This window comes from Hypanus sabinus, chromosome 6 (genome assembly GCF_030144855.1).
Source record: "Hypanus sabinus isolate sHypSab1 chromosome 6, sHypSab1.hap1, whole genome shotgun sequence".
Lineage (NCBI taxonomy): Eukaryota > Metazoa > Chordata > Chondrichthyes > Myliobatiformes > Dasyatidae > Hypanus > Hypanus sabinus.
In genome coordinates, this window is record NC_082711.1 from 154,274,128 (window position 1) to 154,298,281 (window position 24,154).

General features: G+C 39.7%; 1 protein-coding gene across 7 annotated transcripts in view; it reads right to left on the minus strand.

Moving 5' to 3' along the window:
• Positions 1 to 24,154, minus strand: part of LOC132395978 (protein-tyrosine sulfotransferase 1-like) — a 128,497-nt gene that overhangs the window by 45,010 nt on the left and 59,333 nt on the right. Inside the window, exons 5-6 of one of the 7 annotated variants that reach the window (XM_059973232.1) lie at positions 19,062 to 19,111; positions 1,864 to 4,289 (exon numbers count right to left, since the gene is read on the minus strand). The exons of 3 other annotated variants lie outside the window; for them this stretch is intronic. In XM_059973232.1, the coding sequence (XP_059829215.1) occupies positions 19,085 to 19,111 (27 nt within the window). In that variant the 3' untranslated portion in view covers positions 1,864 to 4,289; positions 19,062 to 19,084. Of the gene's footprint in view, positions 1 to 1,863; positions 4,293 to 19,061; positions 19,112 to 24,154 lie in introns of those variants that run through there. 3 more of the 7 variants (XM_059973231.1, XM_059973233.1, XM_059973234.1) reach the window with 3 other exon arrangements.

The window sequence follows — 24,154 nt, forward strand, 5'->3', positions numbered from 1 at the left end:
AAATGTTGGAGGAACTCAGCAGATCAGACAGCATCCATGAAAATGAATGAATAGTCGACATTTTGGGCCAAGACCCTTTATCAGGACTAGAAAGGACGGGGAAGACACCAAAATAAAATGGTGAAGGGAAGGAAAGAAAGATAAGCTAGAAGGTGACAGGTAATTGAGGAGAAGAGGTAAGAGGCCAGAATGGGGAATAGAAGAGAGAAAAGGGAGGGGAAAAGAAACAAAGAAAAATATTAGTGGAATAAGAACTCAATGTTAGAGGCTACCTATTTGGAACATGAGGTGCTGCTCCTTTACCTTGAGAGTGGCCTCATTGCGGCAGAAGAGGAGATCTTAGACTGACATGTTGGAATGGGAATGGAGTTAAAATGGCTGGCCACTGAGAAATTCTCCTTTTTGCAGATGTTGTGAAGATGCTCGGCAAAACGGTCCTCCAACTAATGTGGGGTGTCACCAATGCTGAGGAGACAGTATCAGGAAATGGATGTTTGAAACTCAAGATTGCTGTTCATGAGCAAGTACACTACAGATCTTAACTGAAATGAGTCCACAAATTAATTCAGCAGTGAGATTCCCTCAGTGCCAGTTAAAACTTTCCCCAGGACAGTATATTACAAAGCATAATTCACCAAATACAGTGTGACTTTACACAGGCCACCTCAGATTAAGAATGCTCAATTTATGGACCTATGAAAAAGCTCGTAATATTATTGAATTCAAAAGTTCAATGTATATTGTTTCTACAAGTGACAAAACTGGTTTCCTCTCTGGCTCCATTTTTAGCAATTGCTCTTTCTTATCAGTCTTCTGTGCTTCTGATGTCATTGCAACACTGTATGCATGATTACCAAATTGACTGATTTTTGCATATTTTCTGACTTCTAGAGAAAATCGATTTATGGACATTTGTAAAAACTGAATCTGTTCCTTACTCAGGGACCCAACTATTTGGGTTCCATCTCTGGTTTGTTACTATTGTTTCCAACATTGTTTCCAGTCAGCTAGTCCCCATTTCCTATTCAATTCATCAGGTGCCTGATTATTGAACTCCCTTTAATACACTGGGACCCTACTTTCCTTTGGACTTACTTGGCTTTATGGAATATTTGTAATAATACTTCATCAAATAAAGTGTACAGTGAATAGTAATTGATACTCTAGAAAAGCTGTCAATTTAGTACTGAAATCCCGAGTGTGCCAGAATTTTGTAGCTTTACTGTAACTTGCTCACAAAAGGATTTATTGTGTTGCTGCCTCTTTCAGAATGCTGATAAATTCAAATCAGATACAGTAATAAGCTGGGTGGCCCTTGTTACTTGGCATCAACAAGTCAGAAGAACTTCCCTTGAATCAATGATGTCTGCAGTACAGCTTACATTCAGTATGTTGTAATGCACGCTGAAGTATGAAAGGACATTAGAAAATGTACACAAGATGACGGGTACTGATTATAAGTTTGGGGAACGTTTGCTCATCATTATTCATAATTTCCCTAAAATCGGAATCTTTCTATAAATAATCAAAGGTCATAACTGTGCTGAATGCCTTCTGTTCTGTACAAACTATTGCTGCTAAGCTCTGTAATATCATAGTCATTGTGAAACAAGAGGACCTGGCCACTAGTGCATGAACATGCTGCCTGCACAAAATGTTTTGGACTGTATGCTTGAACTTCATGATTTGCAAGACTTTTGAGCAACAAAGTTGCATGTTAGTCTATATTTGGAAAAATGATAAACTTCTCTGAATGCTGTGTACAATTTCTTGGAATTGATACAGTAAGCTTACATTGATATGTTTGCAAGCTTATAAGAAAATACTGCATAATTAAGTGGGCTATACACATTCATATGGAACTTCAGATTTTATTCTCATTCACTCTCACAACTGGAAGGAGATACGACAAATCTATCACATATTTTAAATACACATTGTACATTGAAATATCAAAAAGAGAGTCCTTTGAGTGTTGCAACTATTATTTTAAAAGAGCAGATACAACTAGGAGAGTTGTTGGTTGATGTGTTTATGGTTGTTGCTATAATGCCATAAGCGGTTAGCACTTTCAACAACTGTTTCAAGTTGTAAAAGATTGTAGGCAATCATTGACAAAAGCTGAAGAAAATTTTGCTGGCTGCAAGGCTTCTGCAAAACAAAAGAAGATAGTTTGTTCCCAGCTTGTGATGAATCAGTAGATATTCACCAGCACCATTGTGGAAATGAGTAGAGTGCATGTGATGAGGCAGGGAAAGCTGTTGAAGTGAAGCAGAGAGAACGGGGAAGGGTCTAATTGGAACTTTGGCAAAGAACACTATGCTTTACTTCAATAAAAATATACAAAAATGAAATTTGGAAAGTACTACAGTGTCAAATTCAAAGAGCAATGGATTTTCGGGTGCCTTGCTCCTTCCTGCATGACAACCTTTCATGTTCACTACTACCTGAGGGAAGCTACTGGTATCCTTATTTGAAGACAACTATGTTTCATTCTCTTTAGAGAACTGGAAAAGTATCTGCTTTTCTAGGGCCATAGGCTTTTTCAATTGCACCTCATTGCATCTAATTGAAAGAGGCTCCATTCCAATGTCCAGCTAGTATGAAGTCAGTGAATTGTGCAAGTCATTAAATAGTCCCTCAAAAGCTAAGATAATGCCTTAATTTCCCAGGTGTGTACAGTGGTACATTTGAGGAACACTGACAAACCAGGTAGTACCTACTGGACAACAAAGCTTAACTGCTGACACCATGGCTCTTGACTCCCACATAGACCACTGTATGGTGAAACGATGCTCTCATCTTGCTCTGCCATTATCAAGGATGTCTGCAGATCACAGAACTAAGCCAGTTAATTTCAGCTATCCTCTTTGTTCTTTCTCCCAAGCTTCACACTACCTGCATTGAATTTCATCTGTCACTTTCCTATACATTCTGCCAGCCAATCACTGCCTCTCTGCCATCTATGAAATCCCTTAGTTTTTAAGACTCAACCAAACTTTCCACCATCCACAAAATTGGGAACTATTCCCTTGTACACTCGTGCCCAAGTCATTTGTTTATACATAAAAATGTAGTCCCAGCTTGCTTTCTGCTTTTATTTATGCGGCGACTAATTAAATAATTAATTAATTCTTTCATTAATTCCATCGATTTCAGTTATGGTATGTTGGGTTTTTGAAAGGGAAAGAAATGACAGACATCAGGAGTCCTCCCTTCCCAGGCAGTCTGTGTTGTGAACTCAATCTTCCTGTGATCTCAGTATGATTCCAGTAACTGTAATTCCCACTCCACGCATTAGCTTTAAGGAATGGAGGTCAGCTTCACCAGAAGCTAACCGTTTACTTCTATGCTGGCTCCCAGCAGGCCAATGCCATCAGTCTGATTCCTGCTTCCTTATTTGTCTGTGGTCTTACGAATTGCACCCATGTGCCCATCACACTGCAGATTCATCTACAGTAGCCACTTAAGTCACAGTGCATTGTTGGGGTTAGGGGAGCAAAGCAGAGAACCCAGCAGAAGCAGACATACTCACAGAAAGAATGTGCAAACACTGTACAGACAATAGCCATGGTCAGAATTGAACCCAGCTATGTTGCACCACCATATTATATTGAACGAAGTAGTTAGCATTGATTGGATGTTGAATTCAACAGGCCATGAGAAATTGGCCTGCAACCCCCAAAGCAATCAGCAAACCCTGTGTGCAACCATACAAGTAAATCAAGTATTACATTAGCTCATGTTCCAATACTATTACACATTTTACATGGAGGCATATTGAAAAAATTGCTATAATTTTATCACATGAACACAATTACTGTTACAAAGCAGTTAGGAAAAAAGTATTCATATTTAATTCAAACCCCCTTTGGCAGATTAGTTGCAAATTCTGTCATTAAAATATAACCAATAAAAATAATCTTTTATCCATGGTGACCTTTCTGTTATGAATAAGCTTCAAGGGCACATGAACACACATTCAACTGTCATTTGTTGATACATTTATAATTAAGGCAATAACTTAGTATTGTTGTTGTCAAGAATGATTACATGCACTCTTCAGTAGCATATATTTGTCCTTAAGCATTAGGAAATAGGTTTAACCTATAAAAAGTGGGGAAAATATACAAAAATAATAACTTTATTTCACATTAATGTGATGACATTGGTATATTACAACATGTTTTAAAACAAAAATACTGATCCATATAGAAGGATGAGAACTTTCTCCTTTTCTGAGAATCAGGAAGGAAGGAACCTTGTTCATCGTTTAGTTATTGTCTCATCTGCTGGAAAAACAAAACAGAAAACATTGTTTTGGAGTTCCTGTACAAAATGAAAAACCATAAGCGAACCAACATCACACGGGGTGGCATGGTAGCATAGCACTTAGGGTGGCACTTTACTGCACCAGCAATCTGGGTACAATTATTGCCACTGTGAGAGTTTGTGCATTCTCCCCATGACCACATGAATTTCCCTCAGGTGCTCCAAATTTCTCCCACATTCCAAAGACATACAGGTTAGTAAATTGTGGGTACGTCACGCTGGCATTGGAAGAAAGGCTACACTTGCCAGCTGCCCTCAGTGCATCCTCGCACAATATTAATTGTAGACACAAACAATGCATTTCAATGCAAATTTTGATATACAAGTAACAAATAAAGCTCATCTTCATCATTAGTTACTGAGCACACTGATGTGACACTGAGCCACAATCACAAGAAGACGAGACAAATTCAACTGTTGTACAATGAAAATTGATATTCCAATATATTAAGAGAAACCAAATGTCAGTAGATTTCAGAATAGTAAACTATACAAAAGGAAGACTTCTTAAGTTGAATCGATCTGTCATGACTACGAACTTTGGATTGTATCTTAGCTTCCCAGTTATAAACAAAGTCAATAACTGACAATTAATCAGACCTTAATATTTATGGTTATTATAGACAGGTAACGATTTCATGGATTCTTAGAGGCTTACAGCACAAAAAAAAGTACTTTGACTTGTCTCATCCATGTCAGCTCATTTTTTTCTGCATTCACCTCATATCCTTGCATTCCTTTCCTATCAATGTACCAATGCAAAATCTTTTTAAATGCTAATATATCAGTCCGTGTCAACTCCTCTGGAAGCTTGTTTGATATGTCCACTGCACTCCGAGTTTAAAGAGGAACTTGCCACTCAGATTTCCCGAACTATTTTCCCTCTCACATTACATCAACGACAACTTTTAGAAAAACATCTACCCGACCTATGCCCTTTGATGTTATATACCTCTATAAGGTCACTCTTCAGCTTCCTGTGCTCTAGTGTGAAAAGTCTCAGGTTCATGAAACAGAAGTGCCGCATTCCAGGCAAAATCCTGGCTAACATTATGCATAAGAGACTGCGAATGCCAAAATCTGTAACAACACAAAATGCTGGAGGATATTGGTGAGACCAGTCACAAACAGGGTGACCACTTCTCTCAGTACTTGTGCTCCATTTGCATTGGCAGCCATGGTGGTCTGGAGCAATTTAAATTCTGCTCCCATTCCTACATCAAGATGTCTGTCCTCATGCCAGTGTCAGGGTAAGGCTAAATTGCAGAGGAACAATACCTCACATTCCATCAGGGTCATCTACTTCCCAATAGCATGAACATTGAATTATTCAACTTCCAGTAAATTGCTCTCCTTCTGTCTCCCTTCTCTCCCCTCCTGATCTACCCACTTCTTCAGACACTTACCCCACCCCATCACTGTTTCTTTCCTCTCTTACATCACTTCATCTGCCCATAGCTCTCACATTTATCCCACTGGTTCCCCTCTGCCACTATTCCCATTTGTCCACCTCCCTCACTTGATTCCATGCTCCATCTTCATCTCCTATCAGATTCCATCACCTTTGGGCCTTTATTGCCTCCACCTACCACCTCCCAGCTTCTATTGCTATTCCCCACACCCCTCCTCATTTATGTCCCTCTGTATACTCATTATCTGCAACTTAAGTAATATTCCTGTCTAACTCATTGAGAAGGCAGCAAACCACTAAGGACCCCCATCATCCAAGACAAACTCTCTTCTGATTACTGCCATCAGAGAGGAGGTATAAGAACATGAAGACCCAACTTCAATTATTTAGGAATAGCTTCTTCACCCCTGCCATCACATTTCTGAACAATGCACAAACCGATGAAAACTGTCTTATTATTCCTTTTATTTGCACTATTTACTTTTGTAATTTATAGATTTTTATGTCTTAGTACTGCACTGCTGCCACAAAACAGCAAACTTCATGGCATACGTCAGTTATAATAAATCTGAATCTGATCTCATTCTTTTGCAAGCTAATCTGAGACAGGGAACACCCCACATTCATTACTTTAATGTTTTAACTGTACAAGGTTCCCATTTCATATATGTTGTGAATATGCTTTAGACCTCACACGGCCATCGCTCACAGCCCATCCAACCAACACTTACAGACGACCCAAGCATTGTTCATAGACCATTCAGCTATTAATCACAGTCAATCCACCCACAGTTTACAACTTATCAACAATTATTCATAGACCATGCACCATTTCCAAGGCCTTTCAAGGTCCAGATCCTAATGCCTGAATAAAATAACATTGCAATGTTGATTGATACGTTTGGTCATGCCTATACGGGATGTTGAATATTGTGTCTCAGACTGGACTGCTCAATTTCTTAATATGGTCAAGGTTCCCCCAAACCCCATGGTTTATTGTGTGGTTACATTCACAGCTTCTAATATGTATTCCACATATTCAATGTAGTAGATACATTTAAGACTAAACTCTTTCTCTAAATTATTTAGTTTTTTAATAGAAAACAAAATGATCACAAAGAGAATTGACGATAGGTGCTTCTGATTTTTGTGTTCCTCGTGCTGCCCCGTAAAACCATGTCTAATATTAATAACAAAAACAGAAAATAATATGAATGCAAGTGAAAACAGATGCTGCAAATCTGAAACAAAATAAGAAAATTCAGAAATATTGAGCTAGTCACATAACGCCTGTGGAAAGACACAAAAACAAAAATGCTGGAAGATCTCAGCCAGTCAAGCAGCGTTTGTGGAAAATGAAACAAGATCAACTTGGGTTAATGACTCTTCTACAAAACAATTCTGATGAAGGGTTATTAACTTGAAACATTGACTTCTCCTCTCTCTGCAGATACTGCCTGACCAGCCACTATTTTTTATATAAGAGAATTGGAAGCTTTTTATCACCATCAATAAAGCTCAGCAGAAATATATTTATCTACAAACATATAAATTCCAGCCAAGTACAATTTGTCATTGATAAGTAGAGATGAGGATAAAATCGAAATTGGTACATTTAAATTGGTTTATTATTGTCACATGTACTGCGATACAGTGAAAAACTTGTTTTGCATGCTATCTATACAAATCATTTCGTCACAACATGAATTGAGGTGGTACAGGGGAAAACAATTACAGAATGCAGAAGAAAGCAGGCAGAGAATTAGGTGTAAGTTTGAAAGGAGTTGGATTGTGAGGTGAAGACTTATCATACTAAGGGACCATTCAATACTCTTATAACAGCAGGGTAAAAGCTGTCCTTGATGACATGTTCCAAATTGTCATCAAACTGAAGTATGTGAATGATTTCATCAAATAGAAGATGACAATCAATTTTTCAGAGTAGGCAGTTAAAGAGCAAAACACAAACAGTCTTACAAAATGCATGGAAATATGGCAGGGCTATAAGGACTCCATTGTAAGCTAAGGATCAAAACATGTTGTGGGGATGCTTCACTGCAGCAGGTCCGGAAGGCTTGTGAAGGTAGAGGGTAAAATGAATACAGCCAAATAAAGGGAGATCCTGGAGGAAAACCTGATGCAGTCTGTAAGAGAATTGCGACTTGGGAGACTTGTTTTCCAGCAAGATAATGACCTCAAGCATAAAGCAAAAGCTACACAGGAATGGCTTAAAAACAACAAGGTTAATGTCCTGGAGCGGCCAAGTCAGAGTTCAGTCCTCAACCCAATTGAGAATTTGTGGCTGAACTTGAAAAGGGCTGCTCATTCACTATCCGCATGCAATCTGACAGAGCTTGAGCAGTTTTGTAAAGAAGAATGGGGAAAAATTGCAGTGTATAGTTGTACAAAGCTGATAGAGACTTATCCACACAGACTCAAGGCTGCAATTGCTGCCAAATTTGAATCTACTAAATACTGACTTGAAGGGGTTGAATACTTATGCAATCAATTGTTTTGTGTTTTCTATTTGTATTTCATTTAGATCACTTGTAGAGACTTGTTTCCACTTTGACACAAAAGTCCTTTTGTGTTGATCAGTGTCAAAAAAATCCACTGTGATTGAATGTTATAAAACAATAAAACAAGAGAACTTTCAGAGGGGGGAGTCGCATACTTTTTAAAGGCACTGTATTTTCAACTCAATTTCAAGTTCCTAGGTGTCAATTGGATCAATTAGTAGCATTAATATATTTAAGGAACAGCCTGAGAAATACTAAAGGATATTGTATCAGGTGGAGGGACAAGTTGAGTGGGAAATGACAAATGCATAGTGTAAACAAAAGCATAGACTACTTGTACTACTACTGTACTTGTAGTTTGTGAGCTGTGCTTCTGTACATAATGAAATACATAATGTACTTTTAGTCTACATGAAGAGAATTTAAGTGGCAAACAATATATAAAGAACTGCTGGAAATTGAGTTTCTTTTTCAGAACTTCTGATAAATGTTCAGAATTGCAGAGCAGTGTAGCTTAACAACCATGCTATTCTGCAAACTATACTGGATCTACTGAGGTGCATTCTATAATTTCAATTTCTTGCTTTATTATATCTTAAACTTTTTTTTGAGTATTATCCAATTCTTTTATGCAAGTTACTCCTGCATTTAAATAAGGTGATAGGGAGAGTTTACTACTGATCTTGTTTCAAAGTAAGGTATTAATTTATAAAGATAGCCTTTTTGCAGCTAATATCAAGATAGAAGCCTATCAGAGGTATGTTCATATAGGTCTGAAGTCAAACATTTATTTTTGACATTATAGGAAACATCTATCTATCTATCTATCTCGGTTTGACCAGAGTGTTTTTTTTTTTACAGAACTCTCTCCTGATAAACTCTCTTCTGACTTAACTCTGCAATCATATATCTAATATTCATTTCAGCAGTTTTAATACAAGCATGCATGCATTAATTATGTAAACAAATAAATCAGCTTTACCCATTCAGGTTGAATCATTTATCACCTCCTCAAATCTTGCTTATGTTGATTTACTAAAGAACAAGGTTTTCACTATCCCTTACTCTGCCATGGACGACTGGATTGATAACTCGGCATGGATGGAACTTGGCTCACTGAGGAAGATTCTTCTAGTTACCATTCTGTTTCTCTTGTTTCTCTTTCATCTATTCACCTGCCCCAAGTGTAATGATAAACTTATCACCAAAGTTGGTTCAAACTTCTTATTCTTTACTTGTAGCCACAATATTTGTGTCTCATATCCAGTGAGGTTTATGTATGTGTCACCACAGAAAGACAGACTCAATGGCAGAAAATCTGAGGGTAAAAGTAAGGGAAGAACTTAATCGTGAGCAGACAGAGTGACTCTAGGCAAACCTGAAGGTGTAAAGGCAGGTATTCTTTGGTCCTGATGGCCCATTTCATAGGGACTTACAAAAGGCTGGAGTAATAGTGAATGTACGCAATATTTCAAAATTCTGTAAGACCATAACGCACAAGACATAAGAGCAGACAAGACATAAGACATAATGGCCACTCAGCCCATTGAGTCAGCTTTGCCATTCCATCATGGCTGATTTATTATCCCTCTCAACCCCATTTTCCTGCCCTCACTACGCCACCTTTGACACCCTGACTAATCAAGAAACTATCAACCTCCGTTTTAAATATAGTTAATGTCTTGGCCTCCACAGCTGTCTGGGGCAATGAACTCCACAGATTCATCCTCATCTCTGTTATAATGGACGTCCCTCTATTCTGAGGCTGTGCCATCTGGTCCTAGGCTCACCCACTATAGAAAACATCCTCTCCACACCCACTCCAGCTCACCCTTTCAATATTCAATAGGTTTCAGTGAGTCATTCTTCTGAACTACATTGAATGCAGGCCCACAGCCATCAAACGTTTGTCGTATATTAACTCTTTCATTCCTGGAATAATTCTTATGAACTTTCTCTGCATCCTCTTGAATGCCAGCACATATTTTCTAAGGGGCCCAAAGCTGCTCACAAAAACTCCAAGTGCAGTCTAACCAATGTCTTATATAACCATATAACAATTACAGCATGGAAACAGGCCATCTCGGCCCTTCTAGTCCATGCCGAACATTTACTCTCACCTAGTCGCACTGACCCACACTCAGCCCATAACCCTCCATTCCTTTCCTATCCATATAACTATCCAATTTTACTTTAAATGACAATACCGAACCTGCCTCTACCACTTCTACTGGAAGCTCATTCCACACAGCTACCACTCTCTGAGTAAAGAAATTCCCCCTCATGTTACCCTTAAACTTTTGCCCCCTAACTCTCAACTCATGTCCTCTTGTTTGAATCTCCCCTACTCTCAATGGAAAAAGCCTATCCACATCAACTCTATCTATCCCCCTCATTATTTTAAGTACCTCTATCAAGTCCCCCCCCAACCTTCTATGCTCCAAAGAATAAAGACCTAACTTGTTCAACCTTTCCCTGTAATTTAGGTGCTGAAACCCAGGTAACATTCTAGTAAATCTTCTCTGTACTCTCTCTATTTTGTTGACATCTTTCCTATAATTTGGTGACCAGAACCGTACACAAAACTCCAAATTTGGCCTTATCAACGCCTTGTACAATTTTAACATTACACCCTAACTCCTATACTCAATGCTCTGATTTATAAAGGCCAACATACCAAAAGCTTTCTTCACCACCCTATCCACTTGAGATTCTACCTTCAGGGAACTATGCACCATTATTCCTAGATCATTCTGTTCTACTGCATTCTTCAATGCCCTACCATTTACCATGTATGTCCTATTTGGATTATTCCTACCAAAATGTAGCACCTCACACTTATCAACATTAAACTCCATCTGCCATCGTTCAGCCCACTCTTCTAACTGGCCTAAAACTCTCTGCAAACTTTGAAAACCTACTTCATTATCCACAACGCCACCTACCTTAGTATCATCTGCATACTTACTAATCCAATTTACCACCCCATCATCCAGATAATTAATGTATATGACAAACAACATTGGACCCAGTACAGATCCCTGAGGCACACCACTAGTCACCGGCCTCCAACCTGACAAACAGTTATCCACCACTACTCTCTGGCATCTCCCATCCAGCCACTGTTGAATCCATTTTACTACTTCAATATTAATACCTAACGATTGAACCTTTCTAACTAACCTTCCATGTGGAATCTTGTCAAAGGCCTTATAAAGTGTCAGAATTACATTTTTGCTCTTGTATTTTAATCCTCTCAAAATGAATGATAACATTGCATTAGTCTTCCTTAATACCAACTCAGCCTACAAGTTAACCGTTTGGGAATTCTGCACAGGGACTCCAAAATCCCTTTGCCCCTCTGAATTTTGAATTTTCTCCCCATTTAGAAAATAGTCTACGCCTTTATTCCTTCTACCAAAGTGCATGGTCGTACACTTCCTTACATTATATTACATTTGCCACTTCTTTCCCCATTCTTTCTGCAGACTCCCTGCTTCCTCAACAAAACCTGTCCTTTCACCTATCTTTGTATTATCTGCTAAATTGTTCACAAAGCCATCAATTTTGTCATCCAAATCATTAACATATAACATGAAAATAAGTGGTCCCAAATCTTATCCTTGCAGAATGATAATGTCACTGGCAGCCAAACAGAAAATGCTCCCTTTATTCCCACTCTGCCCCCAGCCCGTCAGCTAATCTTCTACCCACATTTGTATCTTTCCTGTAATACCATTGGCTTTTATCTTGTTAAGCAGTCTCATGTGCGGCATCTTGTCAAAGACTTTCTGAAAATTCAAGTAAACAACATACATTGACTTTCCTTCATATATCCTGCCTGCTATTTCCTCAAAGAATTTGAGCAGATTCGTCCTACAGATTTTCCTCAAGGAAACCATGCTGACTTTGGCCTATTTTATCATGCACTTCCAAATACCCCAAAACCTCATCTTTCATAATAGATTCCAACACCTTCCCAACCACTGAAGTCAGGTGAACTGGCCTATAATTTCCTTTCTTCTGCCTTGTTTGGTCTATAAAGTGTGTAGTGATATTTGCAATTTTCCAGACCTCCAGAACCATTCCAGAATCTAGTAATTCTTGAAAGATCATTACTAATACTTCCACAATCTCTTCAACTACCTCTTTCAGAACACTGGGGTGTAATTCATCTGGTCCAAGTGAATTATCTACCTTCAGACCTTTCAGATTCTGAGCTTTCTCCTCAGCAATTGCAATTGCACTCACTTCTGCTCACTGAAACTCTCCAATTTCTGGCATACTGCTAATGTCTTTCACAGTGAAGACTGGCGCAAAATACTTAAATTTATCCAGCATTACTACCTCCTCAGCTTAATTTTCCAATGGTTCAATATCTACACTCACTTTGCTTTTATTCTTCACATATCTGAAAAACCTTTGGTATATTCCTTTCTATTATTGGATAGCTTACCTTCACATTTAATCTTTTCTCTCCTTATGGCTTTTTTAGTTGCCTTTTGTTGGTTTTTAAAAGCTTCCCTATCTTCTAACTTCCCACTAATTTTTGCTATATTATATGTCCTTTCTTTGGCTTCCCTTGTTAGCCACAGTTGCCTCAACCTCCCTTTAGAATACCTCTTCATCTTTGGGATGCATCTACCTGGCACTTTACAAATTGGCCCCTGAACTCCAGCCATTGCTATTCTGCCATTCATCCCTGATAGTGTCCCTTTCCAATCAACTCTAGCCAGCTCTTCTCCATGCCTCTGTTATTCCCTTTCCTCCACTGTAATATTGATACATTTGACCTTATCTTCTCCCTTTCAAATCGCAGTGTGAATTCTGTCATATTATTGTTATGAATGTGCCACAACCCTGAGGGGCCGAAGGGTACAAAGTAGCCCCCTCCTTTGTGAGAATCGCAAGATCGCTATTAATTCGGGTCTGGCACCCAGGAAATGAGAGAGAGAGACGTCCAGAATACACAAGGCTTGGAATGTGTCCTGGCCTCCGCAAGACAAAGTCACGGATAACGGCCATTGTCTCTTGGAGACGGAATTGTGTATTCACAAAAAGTACTGTACAATTCATTGAAGCCCTCAGGAGATGACCAGAGTGGGCTGGTTGAGGGATTGCATCATCCCAACCTGATTGGCATCTGAGACCCCGTGAGTAAGGATAAAAGAGGGTCTGGGGAACAACCCCTTTAGATGCACCAGGAGAAACGCTAGAAATCCTGTGACAGCGTTTAATAGCTACAGCCGGTGGGGCTCGCGTGCGTCCTTTTCCTTTGCCTAGGAATTGGTGGGCTTACCACGGAAGAACGGCTTAGCTAAAGGACTGGCTACACCAGGGGTCAGCAACCCACGGCTCCAGAGCCGCATGCGACTCTTTCATCTCTGTGCTGCGGCTCCCTGTGGCTTTGGAAAATAAATGATGAGTATTTAATTAAAATGTATTTTATGTTAGTTTGTTAGTTTTTGAAATGTAATTCTAAATTTGAAGATCATGGTGATCTTGTACAATCTAAATAAAACTTGTTTTTTGTCGCTATTAATATACGTCACCACTGCCAATGCCTGACAGCCGCCAGTGTGCAATTTTTAAAATTTTTTGATCCAAGGTAGGCTAACTATGGACAATTCTAAAAAAAGAAAAGTGACTGAAGAAAACAGAACGTTTAATGATACATGGGCAGATTCATTTGCTTCCACTGCTGACGAGACTGGTTTACCGGTATGCTTAATATGCAATGAGAAACTAGCAAACAACAAAAAGTTAAATGCCGCAAGACATTTCCAGAATAAACACGCAGCCTTTGCTCAAAAATATCTGGATGGAGATGAGAGAAAAAAAAACCGTTTCGGAACTGATGCGGAAGGTTGATCTGAGCAAAAATCATTTCAAGAAATTAATGAAGTCTGGAAAATCAACTACATATGCTAGTTTTGTTGCCGCTCAGGAAATAGTCAGGCACGGGAAGCAGTTTACAGATGGTGAATATATAAAAGAATCTTTCATTAAGATTTCAGAACATCTATTCACGGACTTTAAAAACAAGAGTGAAATTGTGCAGAAAATCAGGGATATGCCCCTCTCTGCAAAGACTGTCAAAGACAGAACCATAAAAATGGCAGAAGACATCATAAGACAGCAAATTAAAGACATAAATTCAGCAGTGGCCTACTCGATTGCCTGTGCCGAGTCTAAAGACAAAGGTGATATTGAACAAATAGCGCTGTTCTGCCGGTATGTAAACTCTGCCGGGCCACAGGAAGAAATGATTGAGTTGATACCTCTAATAGGCCAAACACATGGGTAGGACATCTGTGAGGCTGTCTTGAATTGTTTAAGAGCCAAAGAAACAAAGACCACCCACCTGGTGTCAGTAGCTACTGATGGGGCACCAAGTATGACAGGAGTGCACAGGGGATTTGTGGCTTTACTGCAGAAGTCGCTGGACAGAAAGCTGCTGACTTTTCACAGCATCTTGCACCAAGAGGCACTGTGCACTCAAACATTTCCTCCGGAATGCACAGAAGTAATCGATGTTGTCATTCAGAATTTCAATAAAATAATGGCAAAAAGTTTAAATCACCATCAATTCCGTTGATGATGTGCTGGAAAGCGCAGATTCTGATCTCTTGCTGCACAACAAAGTCCGGTGGCTGTCCAGAGGGGAGGTGCTGAAATGCTTTGTTGCGTGTCTGGAAGAAGTGAAAACTTTCCTGGGCAGCAAAGGCTCACCTTTCCTGAGCTAGAACAGCCAGAGTGGCTGGAAAAGCTACACTTCATGGTAGACATGACAGCGCACCTGAACCATGCTGAACACAGCTCCTCAGGGGAAAGGACACCCAGCCCTGCACATGTTGGAGGATGTTTTGGCATTCGAGCGCAAGATGACCATGCTTGCCAGAGATTTACCGAAAGGCACATTGTCTCACTTCCCCAATTTGAGAGAGTTCAAACAAGCTCATGACATGATAACTTCGGAGTATTTACATTCTGCAATCATCGCAATGCAAACATCGTTTGGGAAACGCTTCAGTGAGTTCAGAGAGGAAAAAAAAAACACATTACTGTTTCCTGGTCACTCCCCTCAGCATCGATCCATCCCTACTGAATACGACTGCATTGGCAGGTGTGAGTCAACCTGATCTTGAGGTGGAACTGGCCGACATAGCCGACAAAGACATATGGGTGTCCAAGTTTAGACGCTTGACGCAGACCTTGAAGATGTTGCCTGTCAGAAGGCCGTTCTTGCTCAGAATCACAAATAGAGTGATATTGAAAACCTCCCCAAATTGGACAAACGTGTTCGAAACATGGAATGCTATCCCCGACATTTATGTAAACATTAAAAAGTATGCACTTGGAGTCCTGTCAATCTTTGGATCCACATATGTCTGTGAGCAGGTTTTCTCCAACATGAACTTTATTAAAAACAAACATCGCGCACGCCTCACAGATGACAGCTTGCGATCCTGTGTAAAGATGAAGGTGACGTCATACAGCCCTGATGTGCAGATGCTGTGCACTGAGATCCAGGAGCAGAAATCCCATTAACCAAGTATGATAAATATTTTAATTGCCTATTATTTTACGTATATTCAAATTTTTTTCATTGTGTAGTGAAATAGTCCTTTTATTTTTCAGGTTGACAGCTGGCTGACGTTATTTTTGGTTTGCTGCTGGCGGACAATTTAAGTTCGGCGTTTTTCATAAATACAAGAAGGACTCAAATAGACATTGAGTATTTTACTTAAAAGTATCCTTCAACCCAACGTCTTTTTTTCGGAGTTCAAAATGTTTTTGTTGCATGTAGAAATGCAATTTCATTTTCTCTGCAGGAGTTAATCGATTTCATAAATGCAACACATTAGTTTGTTTATACATAGCATAATGGCAAAAAAGCATTGTATGCAGTGTTATTTCATTTTAAATGTCAAATGGGTTTTGTGGCTCCCAGTGTTTTCTTTTCTGTGGGAAACAGGTCCAAATGGCTCTTTCAGTGGTAAAGGTTGCCGACCCCTGGCTACACCAACGGAACTCTTGAAGGATCAACATCATAAAAAGGAAAAGCTGGCAAGTTTCTAAAATCACTCTCTTGACTCCAACCAAAGGCTGCAGCCTGAATGAACTGAGTGACTTTTATATTTCCATTGGACAATACATGATCCCCTAGACAACAATAGAGCTTATTTCTTATTGATTATTATTATAACTGGACTTTTAGATTTAGTATTGATGATGTATATTATCTGTATATTTGCATTGGTATTATTTTTGTGTATTTTTACTAATAAATACTGCTAAAAATAGTACCATCAGATTTCAATGGACCTCTCTATCTTTGCTGGTAAGTGACCCAGTTACGGGGTTCGTAACATTATGATCACTGCCCCCCAAGGGGTCATTTACCTTAAGCTCCCCAATCGAATCTGGTACATTACACACACCCAATCTAGAATTGCAGTTTCACTAGTGGTATCAATCACAACCTGCTCTAAAAAGCCATTCGCTATATTCAAGAAAATAGGAATGGTTTGGAAAATGCAAATACAATGCCCCTGTTCAAGAATGTAGTGAGATAGAAGTAGGGAGGGAAAAAAAATCAGATAGCCTGTCAACTATCATTGGGAAAATGTTAAAATACAACATAAAGGAAATAGTAGCAGGACTTTAAGAAAAGCACAGTATTATCAAGCAGAGTTTATTTCAAAGTAAAAAAATGTATTAACATTTTGTGAAATAGTATTTGAGGGTGAAATGAGCAATATGGATAAAGGAGGTCAGTACACATGTGGTATTAGGGTCTCCAGAAAGCATTTAATAGGCTGCATGCAATGTGTTACTGCTGTGTAAGGCAAAAACTCATGGTGTTTATATTATCATGGATACAGAATTGCCAACCTGACAGAAAACAAAAGAATAAGTCATTAGATTGTAAAGCAGTAACCATTGATCTCATGTGCCACAAAGATCAATTCTGTGACAATAATTTACAACTGGTATTTGTGATTTCAAAGACAGGAATGAGGTCATTATAGACAAATCTGTTGATATTACAAAGATTGGGGAAGGGTAGGTGGGAGGGGTGCAAGAGCAATTTGTTAGAAGGATAGTTTGTTAGTCAGTAAAAGGATAAAGGTAAGAAAAAAGCAGTGGACAGATGAAATATAATTCAAATGTGTGAAATTACAGAATGCTGTGATTTACAGAAATCTTGGTATCTTCATTCATAAGCCACAGAAAGTTTGCATGAAGATGCAGAAAATTAAGAAGGAAAATGACCTTGATTACAAAGAGAATACAATATACAAATAGAGAAGTCTTGCTGTACAGAGCATTGGTCAGACCATATCTGGAATATTGTATATAGTTTTCATCTGAGATTTAGGAAGGGATGTATTTTTATATGTCACAGCTTAGAGTGGATCATGAAGTTGATTTCTGGAATAAAGAGGCTTCCAGAAGAAAAAGCCAATACTCATTGAATTTCCGAATAAGGGCATTTGACCATTGGGAATCTAGAACTGGAGACATAATTTCAGAAAAAAGGGATTGTTCATTTATGACAGATTTTTGATGCAGAGGAATTTCTTTTTTTGGAAGGTCAAAAATGTTTGAAATTTTCCAGCTGTGAAGGCTATATTATTGACTATATTACAGGATAACATAAATTCTTCATCTCAGAGAGAGTTAAGGGTTGTATGGAACAAAATGGAAAAGGGAAACTAAGGCAAAGATCTGATCATCATTGTTCAATGAAGCAGCTTGGAATTACTCCTTTGGAGTAGGCCTACTCCAGTTCTTATATGACCCAAGGTGTTGATGGTTGGAGATTTGGTTGCAGCAATGCCATTAAACATTAAGTGAAGTTGGCTGGTGTCTCATTGGTTGAGACAGTCATTGTCTGGACATTCCATAGTATGAACAGGTTTGCTGGATACATTGTGAATCTTTACTATTATGACTAAATTCCATAGACTTCTCCTTCTGACCTTCGTAATCTTCAGATTTATTTCAGTAAGAAATCTTAAGCAAAATCTCTATTATTTCCCTTACTCATTTTAAGATAACTGTAAGTCTGCAATTTTTTATTTCAACCTCAACTCCATTAAGTCTGCGTACAAGATATTCATGCGATGAATGACAATACTCAGCTGCCTGAGAATAAACATTAAGTTTAGTGGCCCCTTCTCTTCTGTATCTCCCAATCTCTCTCCTGACACCCCAATTCAACCCAACAAGTGAACGTTAGACTGTCATTTCATAGCTTTAAAATTCCAGTCTGAAGAAATCACTTCTCTACATACCCCTTGCCATCAATCTATATTAACCAGGATTTTTCTCCCAAATCTACTTGTAGATTTAGATAAAATCCAAATTCACAAGTACGTCCAGTTTCAGGTTGATCCTTGGCAAGCTTCTACCCATTGTGTGCTTATTCTATACTTGGATAGCTTAGTGTCTACAGGCATGATCAGTATATTTTTCTTGTGGCTGTACATATGATGCACAATTCCCATCAGCAGTTAAATTAAACAATTAAACATCTGCCGTCACTTCTGATTCATTTGGTTAAAAATAATTTTCCTCCTGAACCTTCCCATTGTCCACTCACTTCCTTCATGTAATGAGCATTACTATAATAACACATGGTCTCAACTGTGCTTTAGTTTTGTACTCTAGTTCTTGGTTTTAATTCTAATCAGACCTCCTCCTGGATTTTCTTTGGTTCATTGATGAGGACATTGCTTGCATTTTAATCTGAAGAATTTCATATTAAGTTTAAAATTTCCATTTCTTACCTTTTATGGTGAACCTTTCTGATTCATTCTTTGGAATTCTTTACCTCAACCTAAAACAAAGTTCAGGTGATTTATTGCACTGTAAAAACACTAGTCTCAAGTCTATATCTAAAAGCTTGGGTCAGGAGGTTAGCGAACATGCTTAAGGAATGGAAATAGAAAAACTGAGAAGTTGGTAAATAAATCTATACATGCAGAGGAAAGTGAACCTTTCTGGAAGTGTGTGTGGTGGGGGGGGGAGGGGGAGAAGGAGGCATTAGAAAAGTAACCACAAGATCACAATAGGCATAAGACTGCAGAGTTCTTGAGCAAAAGAAAACTAACAGAAATACTCAGTCAGACAACATCTGTCGAGGCAAAGGCAGAGTTGAGTGTCAGGTGAAAACTCTAGACCCAAAATGGTAACTATCCTTTTGTCTGTATTTAAGATATCTAACTATCTTACCCAAAATGACATGGTGAAACATCAGCTGTTTATTCCCCTCCATAGCTGCTCCCTGACCTGCCTAGTACTCCAGCACTTGGTGTGTTTTGCTCTGGATTCCAGCATCTGTAGAATCTTGTGTTTATTCCAACTGTCCTTTTGTTGTTTAGTCATAAATAGTATCTGACTCCGGAAAACATGCACACTTCCTGTATGTATTAAACATTCTTTCACTTTTGTCCTCAGTGTGCCAGCACAGCATATTATTGATTGAGGAAAATGAAGTTTGAAGATAAAGATCTTAGGCTGGGCACAAAACTCATCAGTTGACACACAGCAGTGATCTCTGCTCTCTAAGATGCTTCAGAGACCTGGACTAGCTGTAGCAGGAAGCTCAAGGTATATGAAAATGCTTACACAGCAAAATACTCTGAATTCATGATAAGGATAAGTGAACCAGTATCATTAACTGCTCCCAGGCCAATATTTCTATCAAGGAAACCCTAACTCTGTTGAAGTCTCTTTCTGTGATGGAGCTCAGAATAGTATATCTGTCTCAGGAGCCTGGTTTCCGATGTGCAAAAACATTCTTTGCATACTTGACGTCAGTCTCCTAAAACTGATCACCTTTTCTAATTTCTGTTATGGGAAGAGATTTGCAGGTGTACAGAGGAAAGGGGTCATGGATGTAGTTAATGCCTCCTTGAAAAAGAATATCTCTCCAAAAAAATTCCTGGGTAATCGAGAGAAGGAGTATTCAGTATGGTATTGAGATCTTCAAGTCCAGGCACTGGGAACACAAAGGAACTTGTATAATTAGAAGTAGCACAATTTGATCTACCCACCCAAATGAACAGTAAGGCATCTCCTGTCCTATTTGAGGCAGAATCTGCAGTTCCCACATTGGCCTTAATTACCTCAAGACCCTCTAAACTAGAGTGAAGCAAGTTGTTCTTGATCCTCAGGGACTGTTTGAGAAGATGTTACACATTAGCTTTAACATATGAAATACTTGTTATCAAATTATAAAATGAAATACTGAGGTAGATAACTAATAGCTCAATCAAAGGCACAGGTTCAAAGAGTATCTTAAAGAAGAAAGGAGAGTTGAAGTAGTGTAAATGATCTGAGCTAGTACTCCAGAGTGAAAGGCTTTAGCAGTTAAAGCACATATGATGATAATGGAACAATTATATTAGGAAATCATGAGGCCAGAAACAGGAGATCAGAAATACCCTATGAGGCAGGAAACATCAAGGCCAAAAACAAATTTGAAAAGTGCAGAATTTAAAAAAAAACATGTTACTTACCAGAGCTCAGTGCAGGGCAAGGGTAGGAGTGATGCACCCAACAGAAGTGAGAAGATGAACAACAGTTTTGAATAAGATCAGATTTGTGGAAACCCACCAAGAATGCACAGAAACAGTTAAGTCCACAGTATTTCACCAGCAGATGAGTCTAGGCTAGGATTAAGTTAGATGAGACTATGAGAGGAAATAGCCAGTTAGTGACAGAATAAAACAAGAGAATACCAAGTATACTCTGCAGGTGAGGTAAAATCTGTGGCTAGATCTTTTGGAAGAGGACAGCGAGGCTTTGAGAGGAAGTGCGGCGGCGGCCATTTTCAAATTGTCCAATTGCATCTCAGATTGGAGTTCCTAAAGGCGGGACTGCACAGGTGCGTGAGGAGGCCTGGGAAGGAAGGAAGATATAAAAAGAATACAGCCTTAAGAAGCGGGCAGCTTCGTTTGCGGGCAGCGGAGTGCGCCGGGAGCAGAGTGTAGGGCTTGGGCTCAGGGGGCTTAGGCAGAAGAGGGTACAGTAGGCTTATCTTTTAGTTCTTGTTATTTTTCAGTTTTTCGGGAAGTATGAGTGTGAGCGCAGCTTGTTGTTCTCAGTGTCAGATGTGGGAGGTCCTGGAGTCTCTGAGCCTCCCGGACGTCCACATCTGCACCAGGTGCACCGAACTGCAGCTCCTGAGGGACCGAGTTAGGGAACTGGAGCTGCAGCTCGATGACCTTCGCCTGGTCAGGGAGAGTGAGGAGGTGATAGAGAGGAGTTACAGGCAGGTGGTCACTCTGGGGCCACGGGAGGCAGATAGGTGGGTCACGGTCAGGAAGGGGAAAAGGCAGGTACTAGAGAGTACCCCAGTGGCTGTACCCCTTGACAGTAAGTACTCATGTTTGAGTACTGTTGGGGGGGTCAGCCTACCTGGTGGAAGTGACAGTGGCCGGGCCTCCGGCACAAAGGACGGCCCTGTAGCTCACAAGGGTAGGGATAGAAGAAAGAGGACCATAGTAATAGGGGACTCGATAGTCAGGGGTTCAGACAGGCGGTTCTGTGAAGGTGATCGGGAGTCCCGGATGGTAATTTGCCTCCCTGGTGCCAGGGTTCGGGACTTTTCTGATCGCGTCCAAGATATCCTGAAGTGGGAGGGTGAGGAGCCAGAGGTCGTGGTACATGTAGGTACCAATGACATAGGTAGGAAAGGGGAAGAGGTCCTGAAACGAGAGTATAGGGAGTTAGGATGGCAGTTAAGAAGAAGGACCGCAAAGGTAGTAATCTTGGGATTACTGCCTGTGCCACGCGACAGTGAGAGTAGGAATAGAATTAGGTGGAGGATGAATGCGTGGCTGTGGGATTGGAGCAGGGGGCAGGGATTCAAGTTTCTGGATCATTGGGACCTCTTCTGGGGCAGGCATGACCTGTTCAAGAAGGACGGGTTACACTTGAATCCTGGGGGGACCAATATCCTAGTGGGGAGGTTTGCTAGGGCTACAGGGCAGACTAATGAGATGGGGCGGGGGTGGGAATCAATTTGAGGAAACTATGGGAGAGGAGGTTAGTTCACCAGTAGAGCAAGTAAATAGACAGTGTGTGAGGGAGGAAAGGCAGGTGATGGAGAAGGGATGCGCTCAGCCCGAAGATGTAGGGGAGAAGAAAGAAAAGGATAATAAATTTGAATGCATTGTTAGGGATGAAAAGAGAGGAGGAGGTGGAGAGTATCTTAAATGTATCTATTTTAATGCTAGGAGCATTGTAAGAAAGGTGGATGAGCTTAAAGTGTGGATTGATACCTGGAATTATGATGTTGTAGCTGTTAGTGAAACATGGTTGCAGGAAGGGTGTGATTGGCAACTAAATATTCCTGGATTTAGTTGCTTCAGGTGTGATAGAGTAGGAGGGGCCAGAGGAGGAGTTGCATTGCTTGTCCAAGAAAATCTTATGGCGGTGCTTTGGAAGGATAGATTAGAGAGCTCCTCTAGGGAGGCTATTTGGGTGGAATTGAGGAATGGGAAGCGTGTAGTAACACTGATAGGAGTGTATTATAGGCCACCTAATGGGGAGCGTGAGTTGGAAGAGCAAATGTGTAAGGAGATAGCAGATATTTGTAGTAAACACAAGGTGGTGATTGTGGGAGATTTTAATTTTCCACACGTAGACTGGGAAGCTCATTCTGTAAAAGGGCTGGATGGTTTAGAGTTAGAAATGTGTGCAGGATAGTTTTTTGCAACAATACATAGAAGTACCGACTAGAGATGGGGCAGTGTTGGATCTCCTGTTAGGGAATGCGATAGGTCAGCTGACAGATGTATGTGTTGGGGAGCACTTCGGGTCCAGTGATCACAATAGCATTAGCTTCAATATAATTATGGAGAAGGACAGGACAGGACCTAGAGTTGAGATTTTTGATTGGAGAAAGGCTAACTTTGAGGAGATGCGAAGGGATTTAGAGAGAGTGGATTGGGTCAAGTTGTTTTATGGGAAGGATGTAATAGAGAAATGGAGGTCATTTAAGGGTGAAATTATGAGGGTACAGAATCTTTATGTTCCTGTTAGGTTGAAAGGAAAGGTTAAAGGTTTGAAAGCACCATGGTTTTCAAGTGATATTAGAAATTTGGTTCAGAAAAAGAGGGATGTCTACAATAGATATAGGCAGCATGGAGTAAAGGAATTGCTCGAGGAATATAAAGAATGTAAAAGGAATCTTAAGAAAGAGATTAGAAAAGCTAAAAGAAGATACGAGGTTGGTTTGGCAAATAAGGTGAAAGTAAATCCGAAAGGTTTCTACAGTTATATTAAAAGCAAGAGGATAGTGAGGGATAAAATTGGCCCCTTAGAGAATCAGAGTGGTCAGCTATGTGTGGAGCTGAGGGAGATGGGAGAGATTTTGAACGATTTTTTCTCTTCGGTATTCACTAAGGAGAAGGATATTGAATTGTGTAAGGTGTGGGAAACAAATAAGGAAGTTATGGAACCTATGACAATTAAAGAGGTGGAAGTACTGGCGCTTTTAAGAAATTTAAAAGTGAATAAATCTCCGGGTCCTGACAGGATATTCCCCAGGACCTTGAGGGAAGTTTGTGTAGAAATAGCAGGAGCTCTGACGGAGATCTTTAAGATGTCATTAGAAATGGGGATTGTGCCGGAGGATTGGCGTATTGCTCATGGTTCCATTGTTTAAAAAAGGTTCTAGAAGTAAGCCTAGCAATTACAGACCTGTCAGTGTGACATCAGTGGTGGGTAAATTAATAGAAAGTATTCTTAGAGATAGTATTAATAATTATCTGGATACACAGGATCTGATTAGGAGTAGCCAGCATGGATTTGTACGTGGAAGGTCATGTTTGACAAACCTTACTGAATTTTTTGTAGAAGTTACGAGGAA